The sequence below is a fragment of the Coffea arabica genome, chromosome 9c (genome assembly GCF_036785885.1).
Source record: "Coffea arabica cultivar ET-39 chromosome 9c, Coffea Arabica ET-39 HiFi, whole genome shotgun sequence".
Classification (NCBI taxonomy): domain Eukaryota; kingdom Viridiplantae; phylum Streptophyta; class Magnoliopsida; order Gentianales; family Rubiaceae; genus Coffea; species Coffea arabica.
Window position 1 is genome coordinate 38,406,960 of NC_092326.1, and position 18,507 is coordinate 38,425,466.

The 18,507-nt window shown below is 33.1% G+C and overlaps 2 protein-coding genes across 3 annotated transcripts; both read right to left on the reverse strand.

The window, feature by feature from the left end:
• Positions 1-9,806: 9,806 nt before the first annotated feature.
• Positions 9,807-12,887, reverse strand: LOC113708804 (proteasome subunit alpha type-4). Its single transcript, XM_027231404.2, has 3 exons — positions 12,757-12,887; positions 12,467-12,526; positions 9,807-10,709 (listed from the first exon to the last, which is right to left on the reverse strand). Exon 3 carries the CDS (start codon positions 10,697-10,699, stop codon positions 9,950-9,952), a length of 750 nt encoding a protein of 249 aa, XP_027087205.1. The 5' UTR covers positions 10,700-10,709; positions 12,467-12,526; positions 12,757-12,887; the 3' UTR covers positions 9,807-9,949.
• A 1,543-nt stretch (positions 12,888-14,430) lies between these two features.
• On the reverse strand, positions 14,431-17,546 carry LOC113708880 (uncharacterized). Of its 2 annotated transcripts, none has more exons than XM_027231567.2 (4): positions 17,348-17,546; positions 15,579-15,966; positions 15,071-15,277; positions 14,431-14,956 (listed from the first exon to the last, which is right to left on the reverse strand). In XM_027231567.2, exons 2-4 carry the CDS (start codon positions 15,834-15,836, stop codon positions 14,657-14,659), a joined length of 765 nt encoding a protein of 254 aa, XP_027087368.1. In that variant the 5' UTR covers positions 15,837-15,966; positions 17,348-17,546; the 3' UTR covers positions 14,431-14,656. The 2 variants fall into 2 exon arrangements, with proteins under 2 accessions (XP_027087368.1, XP_027087367.1); XM_027231566.2 differs by having other exon boundaries at positions 15,579-15,983.
• Positions 17,547-18,507: the final 961 nt, after the last annotated feature.

The following is an 18,507-nucleotide window of genomic DNA, read 5'->3' on the forward strand; positions in this document are numbered from 1 at the left end:
ATTGAAATAATAAATTTAAATTACTATTTTTCTAAATTATTATTACATTAAATAGAGTATAATTTTATATTAATTATTTATGAAAACTTGAACTGATAGTTTACAAGAGCTTGAATTGACGATCAAGAAAAAATCAATCCTCATTTTACATTATTATTTCACATTTTCTCTTGAAAGAATAACAAAGCTGGCTTTTCATATATCAATATGTTTTGAAAAATCTAAATGTATTAAATGGGGTAATTTAACAATCTATATTAAATAAAATAGTTTATATCAATAACAGCATACATTGAATAAGGGTATTTTAGATAAATTAAAATATAACTACATTTTGTCAATTGGAAAATAGACTACAATTTGAGACCGACGAAAAAGGAAAACTGGACTATTAAAGTGGGACGGAGTAAGTAATGAATAGTGTGTGTTTCTTAGGAGTTGTGAGGAGTATTTTTATTAGGGATAATTGCAGAAACCTCCTCTGAGATTTCTGACACGTGCACTGACTTCTCCTGTGGTTTGAAAAATTGCACTGACCTCCCCTAAACTTACTAATCCTTTGCAAATTCAGTCCAAACGATTAAAATATTGTTTTAGGGAGTGAAATTAGAATTTTGTACCAGATTTGCCCTTTGTGCTACATGTCCAATGAATGATAAAGTACTACAAATCAATTAACAATTAATAAACTTTAAGTGGTATAGTTTATGAGCAAATACACATTACCCATTTAAAGTATCGGCTCTTTATGGATATATTACTTTCAAACATTTAATTTATGATAAATATATCAATGTTTGTAAGTAAAATTCAACAAGTATTACAGTAATATTCTTCTAAAAAGGAAATCGGTAGGTTATCTATTTAATATAAATTAAATATTAAAAAAAAAAGAAATGACCCATAAAGTATTAATTCGTTATGACTTTCATCCATTAAATGAGTAAAGTATTGACTCTTTATGGACATTTTATTCCAAATCATTTAATTTATCTTAAATACATAAATGTTTGTAACTAAAATTAAAAAAGTGTTACATTAATATTTTTACGAAAAGGAAACTAATAGATTTTGTATTTAATAAGAATTAAATATTTGAGAGTAAATACAAAATCTAGCGATTTTCCTTATGTAAAAATAGAGTACTTTTTTAGGTACGAGAGAGGAAGGGGAGCAAAACCAAACATCACATCTTGGGAATAGGCTTGATATTAGAGAAAGTACATTATCAAAAGGAATAATGAATAGTGCATGTTTTTGGGAGTTGTGAGGAGTATTTACTATTGACACTGATAGGTAAGATCCGAGAGGAGAAGGGGGACCAAACCGGACATCACAGCTTGGGATAATTAATGGTGTCAGGGCTGATACAAATCAAATTGTTAGTAAGTGGGATGCGACGCCTAGTAGAGGGCCGCATCACGGAATCTTCCCGAGGTGATAGCTGCTCCATAGCAACAGGGAAATTAGCAGGTCAAAAAGAGGGCAACCACTTGTAACGTAGCAAGGCGGGTCGGCGACAGGGCACCCACAAATTGCATGTTAACATGCAGCTAATTCTCTCGATATCTTTGGTCCATGACAAGCACCGGCTTGGTACTGAATCAGCCACGCCTCTACAACTACACATTTCGCCTAACATGATCCTCCATAAGTTTTAACGAGAATTCTCCAATGGAACTGCAGCAAGAAGTTGAAAGTTGAAATCTTAATTTCAACATCAAAAATTTATTCTAACCCCTAGCTTTTTTTTTTTTTTTTTGGCCTCGCACCCTTTTGTGAAGAATGTCTGAATCATAGCTACAACAGAGATAATATTTGTTGTCATTACATTCAAAGATGCATAAGATATGCTCAATAGCAATTTCAGTTTCACGAAATAACTACCAGCTAAACTACCTTAAGTTTAAATTGTTAAAAACAAAAGATCACACAAATAGTCCCAAAACTAATTTAGGTGGCATTTGGTAAAAAGGTTTCGGAACGGGGAATTGGAATAAACCCCATAATTCATGTTTGGTTCACTACTATCGGAATTGAAATTTTGGAATGATATCTAAAAATTTAGCATTCCACCATTCCTTAGTAAGTTGGTGGGTTTTGTCCAAAACCCAAGTGTGATTCCAAAATCTTATAATTACATAATATTTAGCATAATTAATATTTATATATATTATATATTTATATTTATGTCTATATTTATATTATAATATATAATATATAATAATTATAATATTTTATTATAATTATATATTTTATTATAATATTAGTATATTATATAAATATATATTATAATTACTTAGATAAATACAAGTATATTTATGTAATATATATTATAAATTTATTAATTTTATATAATAATATATTTATAATATATATGTATATTTATAAATGTATATTATATGTGCAAATAATTATAATATATACATGTATTTAATATTAATAAATTATATAATTATATTTATTATTTATTATTTTAAATATAATAATAACTATATTTAATATTAATATGCATTATATTTATATAAAATATTAGTACAATTAATATTTATATATTATATAATTATAATTATATAATTATATTATAACATTTGTATAATTATAATTAATTATATATATAATATTTAATTTAATTAGTTACAAACTTATAATAATGATATTATTATATTATATATTATAATTATTTAGTTAAGTATAATTATATTTATACAATATATATTATAAATTTATTAATATTATATAATAATATATTTATAATTTATAATATATATGTATATTTATAAATGTATATTATATGTGCAAATAATTATAATATATACATGTATTTAATATTAATAAATTATATAATTATATTTATATTCATTATTTTAAATATAATAATAACTATATTTAATATTAATATGCATTATATTTATATAAAATATTAGTACAATTAATATTTATATATTATATATTTATATTATAACATTTGTATATTTATATTTAATTATATATATAATATTTAATTTAATTTGTTACAAACTTATAATAATATTATTATTAGTTATATGTATTTTATCATGTATATTAATTTATTTAATATTATATATATTATCAATTATACTAATAATTATACATATTTACTAATAGAAATTATTAATTAGTTATACTAAATTTGCTAATACATTTATACTAATATATTTAATTAGTAAAAATTTCTTATATCCCATTTACAAAGAGCTAATGACTATCATTTACGATGTGGTTTATAATATATTTATTATATTACATTCCGAAAGAGCCGACGAACCAAACATCAACTATAGTAATGATACGCATTCCAGATATTTGAACCAAACAGATGTATTGGAATAAATGAGCTCATTCCAAACCCAAGATATCCAATTCCAAATCCGAATCCGATTTCAATGTGCGAACCAAACGCCACCTTAACCTCTAATGAGAAAGATGAGTTGAGTGGTACGATAAAAAAAAAATACTCACTCCGTCCCACTTTGATAGTCTTGTTTTCCTTTTTCGTCTGTCCCAAATTGTAGTCCACTTTCCCATTAAAAAATGTAGTAATCTTTTAAATTGTCTAAAATACCCTTATTAAATATCTTGTTATTAATACATTGTTATTAAATACTAACCCATTACATTGAATACATTGAGTTTTTCCAATACTAACCCATTAGCTGTAACTGATATTAATTGGCACTTTTCGTGATTAGCATAAGGGTATTTTAGAAAATTATTAATCTAAATTTATGTTTCCAACCAAATTAATTACATTTTCTTAATTTGTGTGAAAAAAAATCAAGACTAACAAAATGGGACGGAGGGAGTATATAAATGAGAGATCCGGATTCAAGACTTCCCACTTATAAAAAAATTAAAAAAAAATTAAACCAAAAACTCTCTTTGGGATTGGGACCCCCCGCTGCTTCAAGTTTTTGATATCTGGGACATCATGGGCGGCAGGGAAATAAAGATGATGATGTTACTTGTGAAAGCTATTGATGTCGGTGGTGTTGGGCTACTATATTAATTGTGTTGGGCTCCTAATACTTGAAATGTTTAAGGAGACAATAATAATAATACTATAATAAGGAAAGTGGAACCATACCACGGATGATGGAGTGAAAGGAAAGTGGGGCAATATCTTTATACTATATAAAATTGAGTTTTGGTAAAAAATGGAGTTGAATTTCAACCGTATGGATATGAATTTTTTGGAAATGTGGGATATTGTGTGATTTTTTTTATAGAATTTTTGGTACAATTGAGGGGAGCATGTGTTTGGATATGTTTACTGAAATATCCTTGTTTTGGTACATTAAAAGTTTTGATTTATGTAGACATCTGGGTATTTCTGGAAGGTGACATTATTTTGCAACAATTTTTGCACAGTGTACAACTCATATATGCTTATATGTTGGTGTAATTAAAGGAATGATTTTATAACCACATTTAATTTAAGTGTGGCTTTTGTTGTGCAATTAAGACAAATACACGTTGCTATGACTGCTAGTTTGAGGTAATATCTTTGTTTCAAACAACTTGTCTGGTCGTTTCCCAACTCATATGAGCTCAAGTCTAAAACAACCCATTCCTTTTCCCATTTACATCTCAATTAAATAGCCAAAAACATGGGTATTGAATGAATAAAAGGTTGAGAATCGGTTATGGTTGTTTCAATGCTTCCCTTTTCACCTTCTTCGGTTTCTTCCATTTCGACTTCTGGAATTGGGATATTTTTTGCAGCCTTTATACTAAACATCTCAAAATGGTTTTCAGCCGCAGCTATTCATGGTGGTTTAGCTTGAGTTCAGATTTGTTCCTCAATTTTGTTGTTTATTATGTGTTTTCTGCTATACGTAATAAGAGATTCACTTTCTCTTTTCTTTTTGGGAATAGCCGGTAGTAGGACAGAAATCCATCGATGTAAGGCAGGGCAGGAGAACGACTAGGATCTTATAGAGTTGTTGGCTTTCAAGCATTTTCCTCGCTCATTTCGTTAGAGGAAGTGAACGGTTGGCTCGAAGAGGGAAGAGATGTGCTAGCTACTTGCTTTCTTAGAAAACTAAGCGACTACTTTATTGTTGAGAGATTAGGAATTCCTACAACAAACTCTTTCGTTTTCTTTTATACTTATTCTTGCTTGTGAGACTTGACATGGTGAACCTTCTTGCTAAATTAGTAGCCAACGGGGAATATCCCTTTAATGGGAATGGGGCTACTTGCCTTTCTTCCTACACTAGCTAAGCAAATCAGTCCTCAACCGAAAAAGGAAGGTTCTACCACTGTTGGGGTTAGCCATTTCTGTTAGCCTTGATGAGCTCCTTTTTGCCTTTAGATAACTGTAGTCATTGGCTAATTGATTATAAGGGTAAGCTTATCTTCTTCTTCTTTTTTTGTCGACACAAGGGTATCCGAACCTTTGGCCCGACTATTCCTCCTGCGGCTCGAGAGGAGAGGCACATTCCCCTCGAACGCATTATCCCTGGGACTCGAACCATGGTCGTCATATCTTAAAGAGGAGCAACGAACCACTTGAGCTTCCCCGGGTTGGGCAAGGGTATGCTTATCTACCTTGACTCATTTTCATAGTTTACACACTTTTGTATTACCGCTTCTTACTTTATGTAGGATGAATCCGATTAACTTCCTAAACTACTAGCAGTTGACTCTGGGCATTGAGTCCTTACTCCTTCCGACAAGAGCACTTACTTCTATGACATTATCGCCGGTATTGGCTGCTCCTCCGCACCGTGCCCTGGATATGCCATTTAACATTTGTACAGCAAACACGTTTTACATAAAATATCAAACTCTAGCTTCTTTGATTATTTCTTCTCAAATTACCTCTCTAATCATAGACACCGTATTGATTAGTTAGTTGAGTGGTTAATTTTTGACGAAAAATTAACCACTCAACTCTTGATTCGACTAATAGTTTAGTGGCCACTGAGATTTTTTTAGCCTTTAAAATATAAGTTTTGTATATGTAGCATCCATCCAAATGCACTAATTTATACATATACATACATTATATCTATATTGCCAATATAGAAAAGATTTATCCTAAATTTTTTCCTTTTACAGAGAATAATAAATTGGATACTCTGACACACTTGATAGTGGAACAATAAGGCATTTATTGGCCTAGCAAACAATGGATGAATGATTAGGATGCAAAGAATAGAAGCCTTTATCTTTTTTTTTTTCCTTTTCAAGAAAACTCTAAAACGCTTAGATGGTGTTTGTTTGCAAGGAAAAGTGTGGGAAGGAAAATTAGTTATTTTTTCCTTCGTGCATGTTTTGATTCACAGGAATGTTGTAAATATTTCTCGCATTTTCCTACATTTTGTGTCTCACAAAACTTGTAGGATTTTGAAGGAAAATAGTTGGTTACTCACAAAACTTTCAATAACCGCTACTAACCATCATTAACTTTCTATATTCTCTCAATATTTTTCTTAATAACCAAACATACATGGCAAACTTATTTTTATCTTTCTTTATCTTACTTTCCTTCATTTCACTTTCTCATACAACTTTCTTTCTATTCGAGCTAAAGGGAAAAAAAAAAAGGATTTTATAGTCGAATTGAGAACTTCTATCGTACAATTGACTAGGCTTTTGGGTACAAAACGCTCTTACTAATCACAAATCCAAACTCGATTCATATTTAATTCAGACATAATCTTTAGACCCAAACTCAACCTAACTCAATGATAGGTTAGATTCATTGAACTTTTTATCGGACTGAACAGGTCGGACTCGAGCTCACCCGACCATATTGACAGTCCTACTTCTAGAGCGTTGGGTTCTTGATTTCCAATGGAATCCATCTTGTAGTGGCAAGAAGACAAGCCGTGTCCCTTCAAATCATCGGAACCTATTTAGCCCACCAAATATAATGAAAAATATTTAAACCCCAACTCCTTCAAAAAATAGGCAGGCCTGCAGTCAAAATGCCCGTTCCATTGCTTGCTAGTATGTGTCAAATAACATCAACCTAAACATTGTACAACTGATCACGGGAAAAAAGAAAACATACTAGTCCTTATCTATCTATGCCTCATCTACAAAAAATCACCAAGAAGCCACCGGGCAGTTTGATCTTCCTCGACGTCTAAATGAATTTGCATGTTCAGAATTTACATGAGCAATATTGTTGCATCACACATGCCTACAAAGATAAACAAAGATCAGTCCTCAAGAATATTTGCTAGGGGAATTGTATGTCATCAATGATAGCCACACTTTTTTCATTCCCCTACACTAACTTTATCAATAGCTTCAATCACATTGTTTGCATCATATTTGCATCTCAATGTTTTCCAGTCCCCTACGCTGCACCAGCTCGAAAGATCTGCAAGTTCTTTGGTAACTTTGGTTGCACAAAGAAGTCCTCGCGGCACAACGTCTAGCTTCTGCCCGCATCAGTGTTTGTGTTTACATATCTCGAGCAAATTTTGGGTCCAAAACCTTGCTTTCATTGCGACCATCATTTCAAAAGATTTTCTCAGACATTTAGGCCTTTTAAGCATACTGCATACTCTTTGTTGGAAGAATTGTTTGGGAGAGAAAAAGTTTTTGAATTCATAAATTCTATGACAATGCAGTGCCTATATATATATATACAAGGTATTATACAGATAGAGTGAATCTAGACTAATATTATACAAGGTAAGTTCCTAATTGTGATCCTAACTGATGCTAATAATACAAGATAATATCCTATTTTGTAATCCTAATTGATGCTAATAAAAACAAATTGATACAACAAAATATTTTATTTATATTAACACTCTTTTTGTTCTAGGAAACTGGTATCAGGTCTCCAAGTCCTAGTCAAGTTATAAACAACACAAACATTCTTTGCATGTAGTATATTTTGTGTTGTACTTTATAGAAAAATTAGATTATTAGAACCTGGTAGGGAAATCTCAATTTTATATTATCCAACCATTGCAAATCAAAGTTTATTAGCAATAAGAGTTGTGAAAAAAATCATTTGAAGATCCTTATGTATTAATTTGACGGTGGCAGGAAAAGCCATCCATCCAGTTTAATTGTATTTATTAATCACCTTTTTATATGTTATGCACTTGTCATCATTTGTAGTAGGTTTGCAAACGAATCAAGCCGCTCACGAGCAGATCGAGTCGAGTTCGATCTGGCCAAATCGAACTTGAGTTCAAAAAAATTAAACTCGTTAGCTTGCGAGCTCGAGTATATATATATATATATTTTTTATTTTAATAGTAAAATTACATATATATTCCTAATATTTTATTATTTATTAAGAAAAAATATTATTTTATCTATTTTTTGCAAAATAAAATAATAATTTTTTGACAGTTCTTCGAGCTCGAGTTTGAAAAAACTAAATCAAGGTTCAGTACGATTAGGTCAAAACTCGACTCAACTCGATTCGTTTGCAGTTCTAATTTGTAGTTAGCATCTTGTTAATCTGTGTTATTGTTAAGAAAGCAATTTTGATTCTTCTTGATCAAGGTATTGGAGTGCTGCATGCACAATCTTTTTTTATGACAATTTGGATGCTTTCTTCTTCCCAGCCCCTAGTGGCTAATTTCTCTAAATATTGTCAAAACAAAAAAAAAAAAAAAAAAGGCGTCGCAAAAATGAGGGAAGTAGGGAGAGTTTTCCGGTTATAGCAACGGAATTTTTATTTTTTTTTTATAATAAACATGCGAACCAAATTGCTAGTAGTTTGAGTGTTGATTTGCATGGCTAATACCCAAACAATAGAACCTTTAGGCCCTGTTGGACAATAAAGGAAAGAGGGAGTGACTTCTTGAAAATCCTAATTTTTTTCTTTATTTGGTTAACAGAGGAAAATAGTAGGGAAAATGAAAATGATTCTTAATATAACAGAGTACTTCCTTGAAGACCAACAATCATCCAATATCAACTTAGGGATGTTAACGAATCTAGTCCATTTTCCTAGACTCCGAACGGGGATAGGTTTGTTTTCCGCATCCAACCTGGATCCATTTTATCTGTAATATAAAATGAATTTATATAATTCAGCCCGTTTTGGACTCAAATCCAATTAATATAAATAATTTCATAAAAAATTATATATGAGCATCTACGTATTCATTAAAATATGTTACTAAATCATTTGTTTTATACACACACACAAAAAAAAAAAGATTTTCTATATATCAAATAGTTGTTAGAATTGTCTCATTGTATTGTTAATATTGTGTTGATAAATTTTATGTAAGAATAGAAATTTTAAATTTATTGGAAAATAAATTTATTAAATTAATTTCAAAATTCAGATATATTCGACACAAATTTGAATCCGATCAGACCTAGTATGAAACCTATCTGTATCCGAATCCGGATCCAGATCCGGATTTGGATCATTTTATTGTATATTTGATCTAGGTCTAAAATTACCAGTTCTTCCCCAGATCCAATCCATTAATTGTTAGCCCTATATTGGATGTTAATCGAAAATCCATTCTCATCAAAACTACCCGATTAGAATTTGTTCAAATTGAAACCAGACTATGAATCCCAAGTTAAAGCACATCGCTCTGATCAGCTCAGCTATGGTTTTGCACAAATTCAATAGCACAGTGAAAGTAAAATACTCAGGAAATACGCCTAGTCCCTGTAGAAAACAAAGCTAAGCACAAAAGGCACCAACAATTCCCAATGGCACATTTCCAGGCAGACCTCCAATGGACGGGAGCTGCTTCTGCTCAGTTCAGATATAGAATAGTCTGAAGTTAGCGACAGAGACAAAATACAGTGATGAAGGTAATAAATCAGAGACGGAACAAACGCACCGAAGTTCTTGGATCATGAGTAAAAAAGCTTATATCAGCAAGAATCAATGTACTTAACGAGAACAAAATACCAAATACTGCAACAGGGCACCAGTTACCACATAAGCAAGTACAAAGGAAAGTACAATATCTTAAGAGGCCTCTGGAGCAGGTTGGGTTAATCCAGACTTGACTAGCAATTTATTAAGTGCTTCTGGTGAGTAGACCTGGTACTTGACTTTTCCATCCACGCTGAATACCTCTGCAAGCTCAAGCTTCTCTGAAGTGAGACTAGTGCTATCCATAGTCTTACTGAGCACCTTAAGTGCAAGTTGAACTGCCTCCTCTCTAGTGATATCATCCTTGTAGTCCTGCTTCAGCATCGATTGTGCTGCCTGGTTGTTCGCTCCGATTGCTGCTGCTTTCCAACCACCATAATTTCCACTTGGGTCACTCATGTAGAGCTGGAAACCATAGTTTTTATCCCAGCCTGCAAACAGAAACGAAACACCAAATGGACGGAGACCACCAAATTGTGTGTACCCCTGCTTGGTGTCACATAGAGACTGAACCAACTGTTCCACAGGCATTGGTTCTTGGTAAGCGTAAGTATAGCGCTGAGCTTGAACCCTGGCCGTGTTAATTAGGATGTTGGCATCAGACATTATTCCAGCCACAGCACATGCTACGTGGTCATCAATCTTGTACATCTTTTCAGTGGATGTTGATGTTTGAAGAAGCTTTGATGTGACTTTCTTTTCACCTACCAGCACAACCCCATCTTTAGACAAGATTCCAATTGCACTACCCGCATTTCCAATGGCTTCCATTGCATACTCGACCTGATAGAGACGACCTTCTGGGGAGAAGATAGTTGTGCGGCTATCATACCTTCGTGACATTTTTTTTTCTCTATAGTAAACACGTAAGATAGTGAGCACAAAAGGAAAGTGCAATTTACAAATCCAAATAATACTTTTGCGCAAGCCACTTAAAAATCAACAAGCATAAAGCAAACTAAAAGTAGTAATATCAAAGATCAAAATCAATTAAACACTTCGGTGGAATATTTTAGTCTCTATCGCTCAGCCAGGAATCATGCTACAGACTGAGAAACATGTGGTGATGTTTCTACAACATACAAAGATTAATAACTAAAACTTTGGTTGCCTTTTGTTTGTACTTTTGGGCAAGATCAACATTCCTAGATCGCCAAATAAATAAAAAAAGGCACAAGTATGTTTTGAGAAAAATAAATATTGAATACGATCAAAATGCTAGGAGCACTGGAATATAAACCCAATTACTCTATCCTCAAATGGTTCTCTAGACAATTTGATTTTGTTATGGAAAATATTTTGGTGCTCCAGAAGGTGCATATGGATCTATATGTCCAGTTCAAAGCATTTTCCTGAACATGACACCTATGTGTACACAAGCACTAATGTACTTGTTCCCCAAAGGAACACTGAAAGAATCATGCGGTGGACTTCCAAATAGATTTTCAGGATTATGATAATCTTCTAGTGCACTCCTGGCTCAACCTTCTAAGGTTGCTAGTCCTCTTTTACTGTATTTTTCTGGATCTCCAACATTCTATTGATTCCAACATCCATAGCATGATAAATATGGCATACAGCTGACTTCCAACACAACGTAGGGTGATGGGTAGACAACCAGGGCACTAACTGTTATTAGCTATTTCTATTTCTGACGTTCTCCCACCAGTGCACAATTTCAAACGGAATCCAAAAGCAATAAAATCACTTGGAGCACCCAAAACCAGTTGCCTTCTTTATTGGGTTTCAGTTGGTGATCCAAAAAAGATGTACAAGAGCACAGGCAACCTTTAGATCCAACAGAGAAGTCACTAAATTAATTGATCACCATCATCTCATTTACTGAGTCTCAAATTAATCCAAAGAATAGATTTTGTCCCAGAAGACTCTAGTTTTGGAGGACTGAACCTTAGTTCCCCTTTTGCTCCAAATCAAATGACTAAACAAGCTAACCAATCAATATGCCCATAAGAATGACCACAAGACAACCACCAAAGGATGAACAAAGTTCAATTACTAAATTGGCAAATGATAAAGATCTCAAGAACGACAACAATATTTCGTGAAAAATTCATAGAATATTTTTGCAATTGACCCTAAAAGAAGTGGATACAACTAACAAAATGAGCTCAATGAACATAATGAGCTCCAAAACCAAGTCTTTCTACACCAAAAAATATTCTCATGCTTCTGAAGTAGAAAAGTTTCTACACAGGAAAGCATTCTCCCCTGCAACCTCAAACAAGGAACTTCAACAATACCTAATTATGCCAACACTAATGTTCAAAAACCTTAATAATATGTTAACATTGAACAAAATACTCAATTTAATATCTAAATTGAATAAAATAACCTTGGAATTATTGAATTAGCTAATTTTAGTAGAACATCTCCCATTTAACTTCTTCTTTTCCCTTTTTTTATCTTTTTTTTTTCCTTTTGTATCTTTAGGAAAGATAGAAACCCAATCAGGGCCAATGTGGAATCTTGTCACATTCATAAACCCTTCTAAAACCAACAAAATCAACCCACAACTTCGACAACCCAAAAAAAAACGCTGAAAATCAATCTATTCAACAAAAAAAAATCCCAAAAAATTGTAGAATTTACCTGGTGAAGATTAGGGCTAAAACTGAAAAACGGACTTGCTTGCCGGGATTCACTGTCAACCTGCAAACGATCAAACCAATGAATCAACCAATTTTCCTGTTAAACTCCAAGAAATAAATCAACAAAGATCCCAGTACAAATTGAAGCTTTTCTCGCCGGAATCTGTAAAATTCCGGGATTACCAAGAAGACCCAGTTGACGGCCGACTTAGAAGAGACCGACGAGACAGCAAATACTAGAAACTAATAAGTAATCTGGGAGTATATGTATATTAGCAGTCGTAAATATACCTGAACGGAGATCGGGAGTTGAAGAACGGAGCAGGTGCCTAGCTTTGGGTTGGGATGGGGTTTATAATATGTATGTTTTCTCTTCAGCTGTCTTTCGGCCCAAGCCAAGGCAATATGCTTCAAAAATTTCAATTTTTATATTTTATTTATTTATTTACTAAAAAATTTAAATTTAAAATATGTTTGCTATTTTATTCAGACCCTTCATTTAGCTACATATTTTAAATCCCACCTCTCTTTTATTTTTCACTTTCCAATGGAAATTTGAAATTTATTTTATGTCCACTTTTTCTTTGTTGTAGTTTGCTTCAATTGAAATTCTTGATAATAAAGACTGATTTTAAAACTTTTGGCGTTATTGGCAAGTTCTTTTTTTTTCGATCATTTTTTGCTCATTATTTTGGTTGAATAGATGTGTGTTATATTAATTATTTTATTTCCATCACAATTACAATTTCAATCATTTTTTAATGATCCCAACACGAGGGTTGCATATGACTCGAGTTACTTCTGAGCCGATCATGAGCAGTTTGAGTCAAAACTCGACTCAAATTCAGTCAACATCGATCTCCAGTTGAGTTTGAGTTGACGAAGTCGAGTTCAAGATCAAAGATATTGAGGTCATTAGCTTGCGAGTCAACTCGATTTTATATATATTCTTTTATTTTCTTATTCTAATAGTGCAATTACACACACACACACACATATTCCTAATATTTTATTATTTATTAAGAAAAATTACTATTCTGTTCATTTTAAAAATTAAAATAATTATATTTTTTAAACTCGAGCTCGATTCGACTTGACTCGAATTTGAAATCAAGCTTGAGTTTGAACTTTATATTGAGAGCTCGTCGAGCTCAAGTTCGAGTTCAAATTTTGGTAAATTTAATTTGAGACTCGACTCGATTAAGTCAAATTTCGACTCAATTTAATTCGTTTGCAGGCTTAATCCCAACAATATGTTTATCTCATATATATCACATCACAAAAAGTGCTATAGTAATTATTTTAACTAATATTTCAAAAAATCTACTATCCAAACACACAAGAGTCTCTTGTAATTAGTAAGTAGCTTCTACTCATTTATTTCTGCAAGCCATGGATCTTATCACTATGAAGTTATGAATCTTATCATCTTTTTCAATGACACTCCAAACCCAGCTTGCATGCTTATGTTATATATATGACTAAAGTTGGGATTTTTATTTTAAATTTTTACAAGGTTATTCTTGCATTCTATTCTTTAAACTTCTAAAATTTCTCGGGTGCTAAAATCAGAAAATAAAAATGCTTGCCAAATCGTGATTGAGCACACAATTGATTGTAAAGATTCTTATTTTCATGTCAACAAAGAAAAGATCATTTTCATTACCAAAGATGGATCCATGGATTCCTTCTAGTATAGATGAGTTGAAGGTAAATTTTGGTTGTGCAATATTTGTGGACTTGCAGGCAGCTGGAGTAGGGTTGGTTACAACACAAGGGACCACAATGGCGAATTCATGCTTGGGATTTTGCGGCCCGACGTAGCAGATATAATGACAGCTGCAGAAGGCATTGGTCTGGCTTCCAGATTTCAGCAGAACATTTTAATTTGCTGAAGAAAGATTCGAGGGAGATGATTCTGACATTGGAAATTTGATTAATGATGCCAACCAATCACCTTCCAAGTCAAGAAAGATTCGATGGATTGATAGGGATGCTAATCATATTGTTTGGAACATGAAATGATATTATGACCTGAAAAGGGAATTGAAAAACATTAAAAGGAAAGGAAGATCCTACATTTCTCCCTGCACCCTTTCTTTCTTCTGTGTATTACAACAAGGTTTGCCATTGAAGCGAATATAATTTAACCAAACTGGTAATCAGACTGAGCAAAAAGGGGTACAATTTATTAGCAACTCAATCGGTCAGAATTAGTAAGCCACTCCTGCGTAGCAACCAAGTCAGGAAGAACTGTAGCACCGGATTTCCGCCAATTCTCAGCATCAGGTGTCTTGAATCTATCTAATAGCAGCGCATGCATTCCCGCACTCTTTGCAGGTAAGTAGTCCTTACGCATGCTGTCTCCAATATGGAGAGCCTCTTCTGGTGGGATGTTTCCAGCCTTTTCCAAGGCAATCTCATATATCCTCGGATCTGGCTTCTCCGCACCTACAAGACCAGAGAATACACCGAAATCCCACTCTGATCCCTGAAACCAATATATTGTTTGAAAAATGGTTCATAATTCAGTAATGAGTATCAGAGCTCAGAAGGCTTGATCAATAAAGATTGTAAGCTTTTTACGAGACCTAATAGGAAATACCTGATTCAGGCCCAATGCAGGAAGGATTACATCCTGATACCTGTACTCCGCATTGCTAACAAGCCCAACTTTAAGCCCCTTTTTTCGAAGCCATCTAAGGAAAGGTTGAGAATCTGGAAAGATACTGTAAGGTGCAGAGGAACCAAATGAAGCATAGATGCGCTTAAAGACTCTCTCAAATGTCTCCTCGTCATAGTCGTATCCAGCCTGCAGGCAACAGATTATCTAGTTTACAAGAACAATCATGCCTATTCACATAATAATTATTACAATCGTGTTTCCAGATCCAGCCGCTAAAAATTTGTTTTCTATTCAGCCACCTTGTGCCAAATGTAGCAGTCTGAAAAACAAAGTGAAGTATTCAGCTGTGTTTATCATGTTATTCACTTATTCTCCATGGCAAAGTGAGCATGCATGTATTGTCTTATTTGAAAACACTGCGAAAAAAGAAACCTATACGTGACAGTAGTCATAACTACACAATCCATGCTCCTGCATATCGTTATACCTTAACAAAAGAGTCTCTCACACAACTCTTCCACCAAACTATGTTTGGGATTTTTTCTGCAAATCCAAAACATGGATGTTTCTTTGCCATGTCAGTATATGCAAGCTTAAAGCCCTCATGAACTCGTTTGTAGTCAGGACATGGCAAACCAACAGCTTTAGCTGCCATGCAGTAGTAATCACCAAGCTCGCCCTTATATGCTATCAGTGTACCAGTAACATCAAGTGTGACACAGCGCAACTTTGCTAGCGTAGACATTGTATAGAGGACTGAATCACAGGTCCGTGCTTTCGCAATTCAGAGCTTTACTTCAGAAGTTTTGTATCTAATTTTATCAGAATTCAGCAGGATAATGAAGCTATCGCTTGAACTGCACATTAACAGCTTCCTGGACACATCAAAAACCTGCATCAGAGAATGAGATTGAGCTATTGATTCAGCCAGCCCATATGAGATTCATTACATTTCACTTCCACTGACCTGTTGCTATATATATCTTAAAATTGTTTTATTAGTAAGTTCTTGCAAAATGTTTCACCAGAAACTTAAAATGATTGATCTCTAAGCAATTATTTTCATCAGTTTGTCAAGCGGGTAAACCAAAAACTGGGACCTACAAACTAGAGCACCAAAATTGTCCTTTTCAAGAAGCTATATCCAATAACTTGAACCAGTGCACAACGCTAGATACTGAGAATTCAGGCTTAAGGCACCATTGGAAGGAAAACGCAGCAGGGGAGACAAACATGTGCGAGTTACTCTGAAAACTAAGAACATGAAATCCTTGCAGACTTAGATAGGATCTAGGGATTTGTAAAAGTTTGGAACATCCATCAATTGAAAGTGCAGACTTAGATTGTTGTAGGCGTTTATCACTTTTAAAACTTTGTACACCTAAACTTTTGCTCTACAGCTTCGCATTTGGGCTTTCCCAATTGTAGGTGGTATCGCTTAGATAGATACCGTTCTTGTTATTGCTTCTACATCAAAACAAACACCAAAAACCATTTACATCAGCGCACCACGTTTCAGAGATAACTTGAAATAAGAGCTAAATGACACATACTCTACATACATCAACCTAACCCCAGACAGAATTGTATTTATAAGAAGAAAGGATTAAGTCTAAAAAATAATATTATATGCAATTTATTTGAGACATAATGCAGCAGAAGTAGCCCCATTTTTAATACCTAAAAATATTCAAACGACACAAAATGGAACACTGAAACTACAAAATCGCATTTTAAGCTTCTGCCTGCAGAAATAAAACACAATTAACCAGAAACAATCAGCTTTTTTTTTTTGTCCCTCAAAGACATCAACTCATCTTTAATCCCAATCAATTAACCGCTCCCTAGTGAAACAAGGGGGAAAAGAAATCAACTTTGGAGGTTGATATAATCATCCCAATTTCCAAGTAAAATCCAAACCTGGACAAACACAAGGACAAAATCCCAGATTTTTACTTTCATTTCTTTCCTTGACCAAACAAATTCCACGCTAAAATGAATAAAAAACCATACAAGCAGCAGCAGAAAGATTAAAGACTCTTGAGAAACCCAAGATAAAAGAAGTACCAACCCAAAGCAAAAATCTTTGACTTCATTGAACTAAATCACCCAACACCTCCAAGAAATGCAGTCACTTCAACAGAAAATTCTACCTTGAATTAGCTCAAATTTTTATACATTCCACAACCAAACAGCATTGGGAAAGATCAAATTTTTTCTCAGACCCATTTGAGAATAAAGGGATTAAAAGCATACCCAGATGAGAATAAGCCGAAAGGAGTCTTGGTTGCTTCACAAAATTGCCATGATTCGATTTGAGTCAGCAACTTGGAGAAGGAGGAGCATCTCCTTTAAAATGCTGATTTTGGTAAACACATAGCCAAAACTGCTTTAAAAAATGTATCTTTTCTTCCTTCCCACGTACTGTATTTAGTACTCTTTTCTTTTTGTTCTGGATTTTGCAGCTACTTATAACTAAGGTGGGAAACTTTTTTGCCTTTGGGGTCCCCATAGTTTGCTTAAATGTTTTGGACGGGAACAATTTATTTTCATGCTGGTCTTTCTTGTCCCTTCCCCAACAATTTCTTCTAAAAATTGCTATTTTGATTCATTGTTGTTTGATTCTCTTCTTTTGGTTCTTATTTTAACATTTTTAACTACTACTTTCAATACTATCACATGGCAAGAAATTATAGTTACATTATCAATTAGTAGAAACTCGATTAGATTGAAAAAAAAAATATCATTTGTGATATCACTAATCTTTTATTTTTTTTTTTTTGCATATATGATAATTGGATTAATTTTGTACTAGTGTTGTTATTTATTGTTTAAAAATTTACTAAATGCGCTGCTCATGCGTTCCTAATGTTCTAATAGCTTTTATTTAGTGTTATGGCTTTGTTCTTGATTGTTTTTTATTTTACAAAATCTGATTATAGATACTGAATATCAAAAATAAACAGAATCAACAAAAAACTACATTTTTATTATTATAGATTTTAGCATTTTTAGTGATTAAAATATCTATAATTAAAATATAAAAGTAATCAAAAATATTATAAAAATTGATTATCTAAAATTAAAATTTATAATCAATTAAAATAATCAATCAAAAACAAACCTTATATGCTGGAAAAGTTGAGAAAAATAAATTGCAAAATAACGGTGGGTCGATATGGGTGTGAATAAAGACGATAATGACTTAATGACAAATTAGGAAAAGTAGAGGGCATCGATTCAGCAATTTCTTTAAAATTTTGAAAAACCATGGATGATTTGCCAGTGGTTTTGTAGCGGCCGGGGACGTGTCATCAAAATTGCACCGCTGCGGGTTGTACGAAGGAATGAACGCACGCGCCTTTATAACAGACGGGGTCACATATAGCAATGATAAAGCTTGACTCGAGGTGGAG

Coding starts and splice junctions, on each gene's coding strand:
- LOC113708804 (XM_027231404.2), bottom strand. CDS start 10,699: ATGTCACGAAGGTATGATAGCCGCACAACTATCTTCTCCCCAGAAGGT.
- LOC113708880 (XM_027231567.2), bottom strand. CDS start 15,836: ATGTCTACGCTAGCAAAGTTGCGCTGTGTCACACTTGATGTTACTGGT. Junction 15,278..15,578: donor TGAGAGACTCTTTTGTTAAG/GTATAACGATAT, acceptor TGTTGCCTGCAG/GCTGGATACGACTATGACGA. Junction 14,957..15,070: donor CTGCATTGGGCCTGAATCAG/GTATTTCCTATT, acceptor TATTGGTTTCAG/GGATCAGAGTGGGATTTCGG.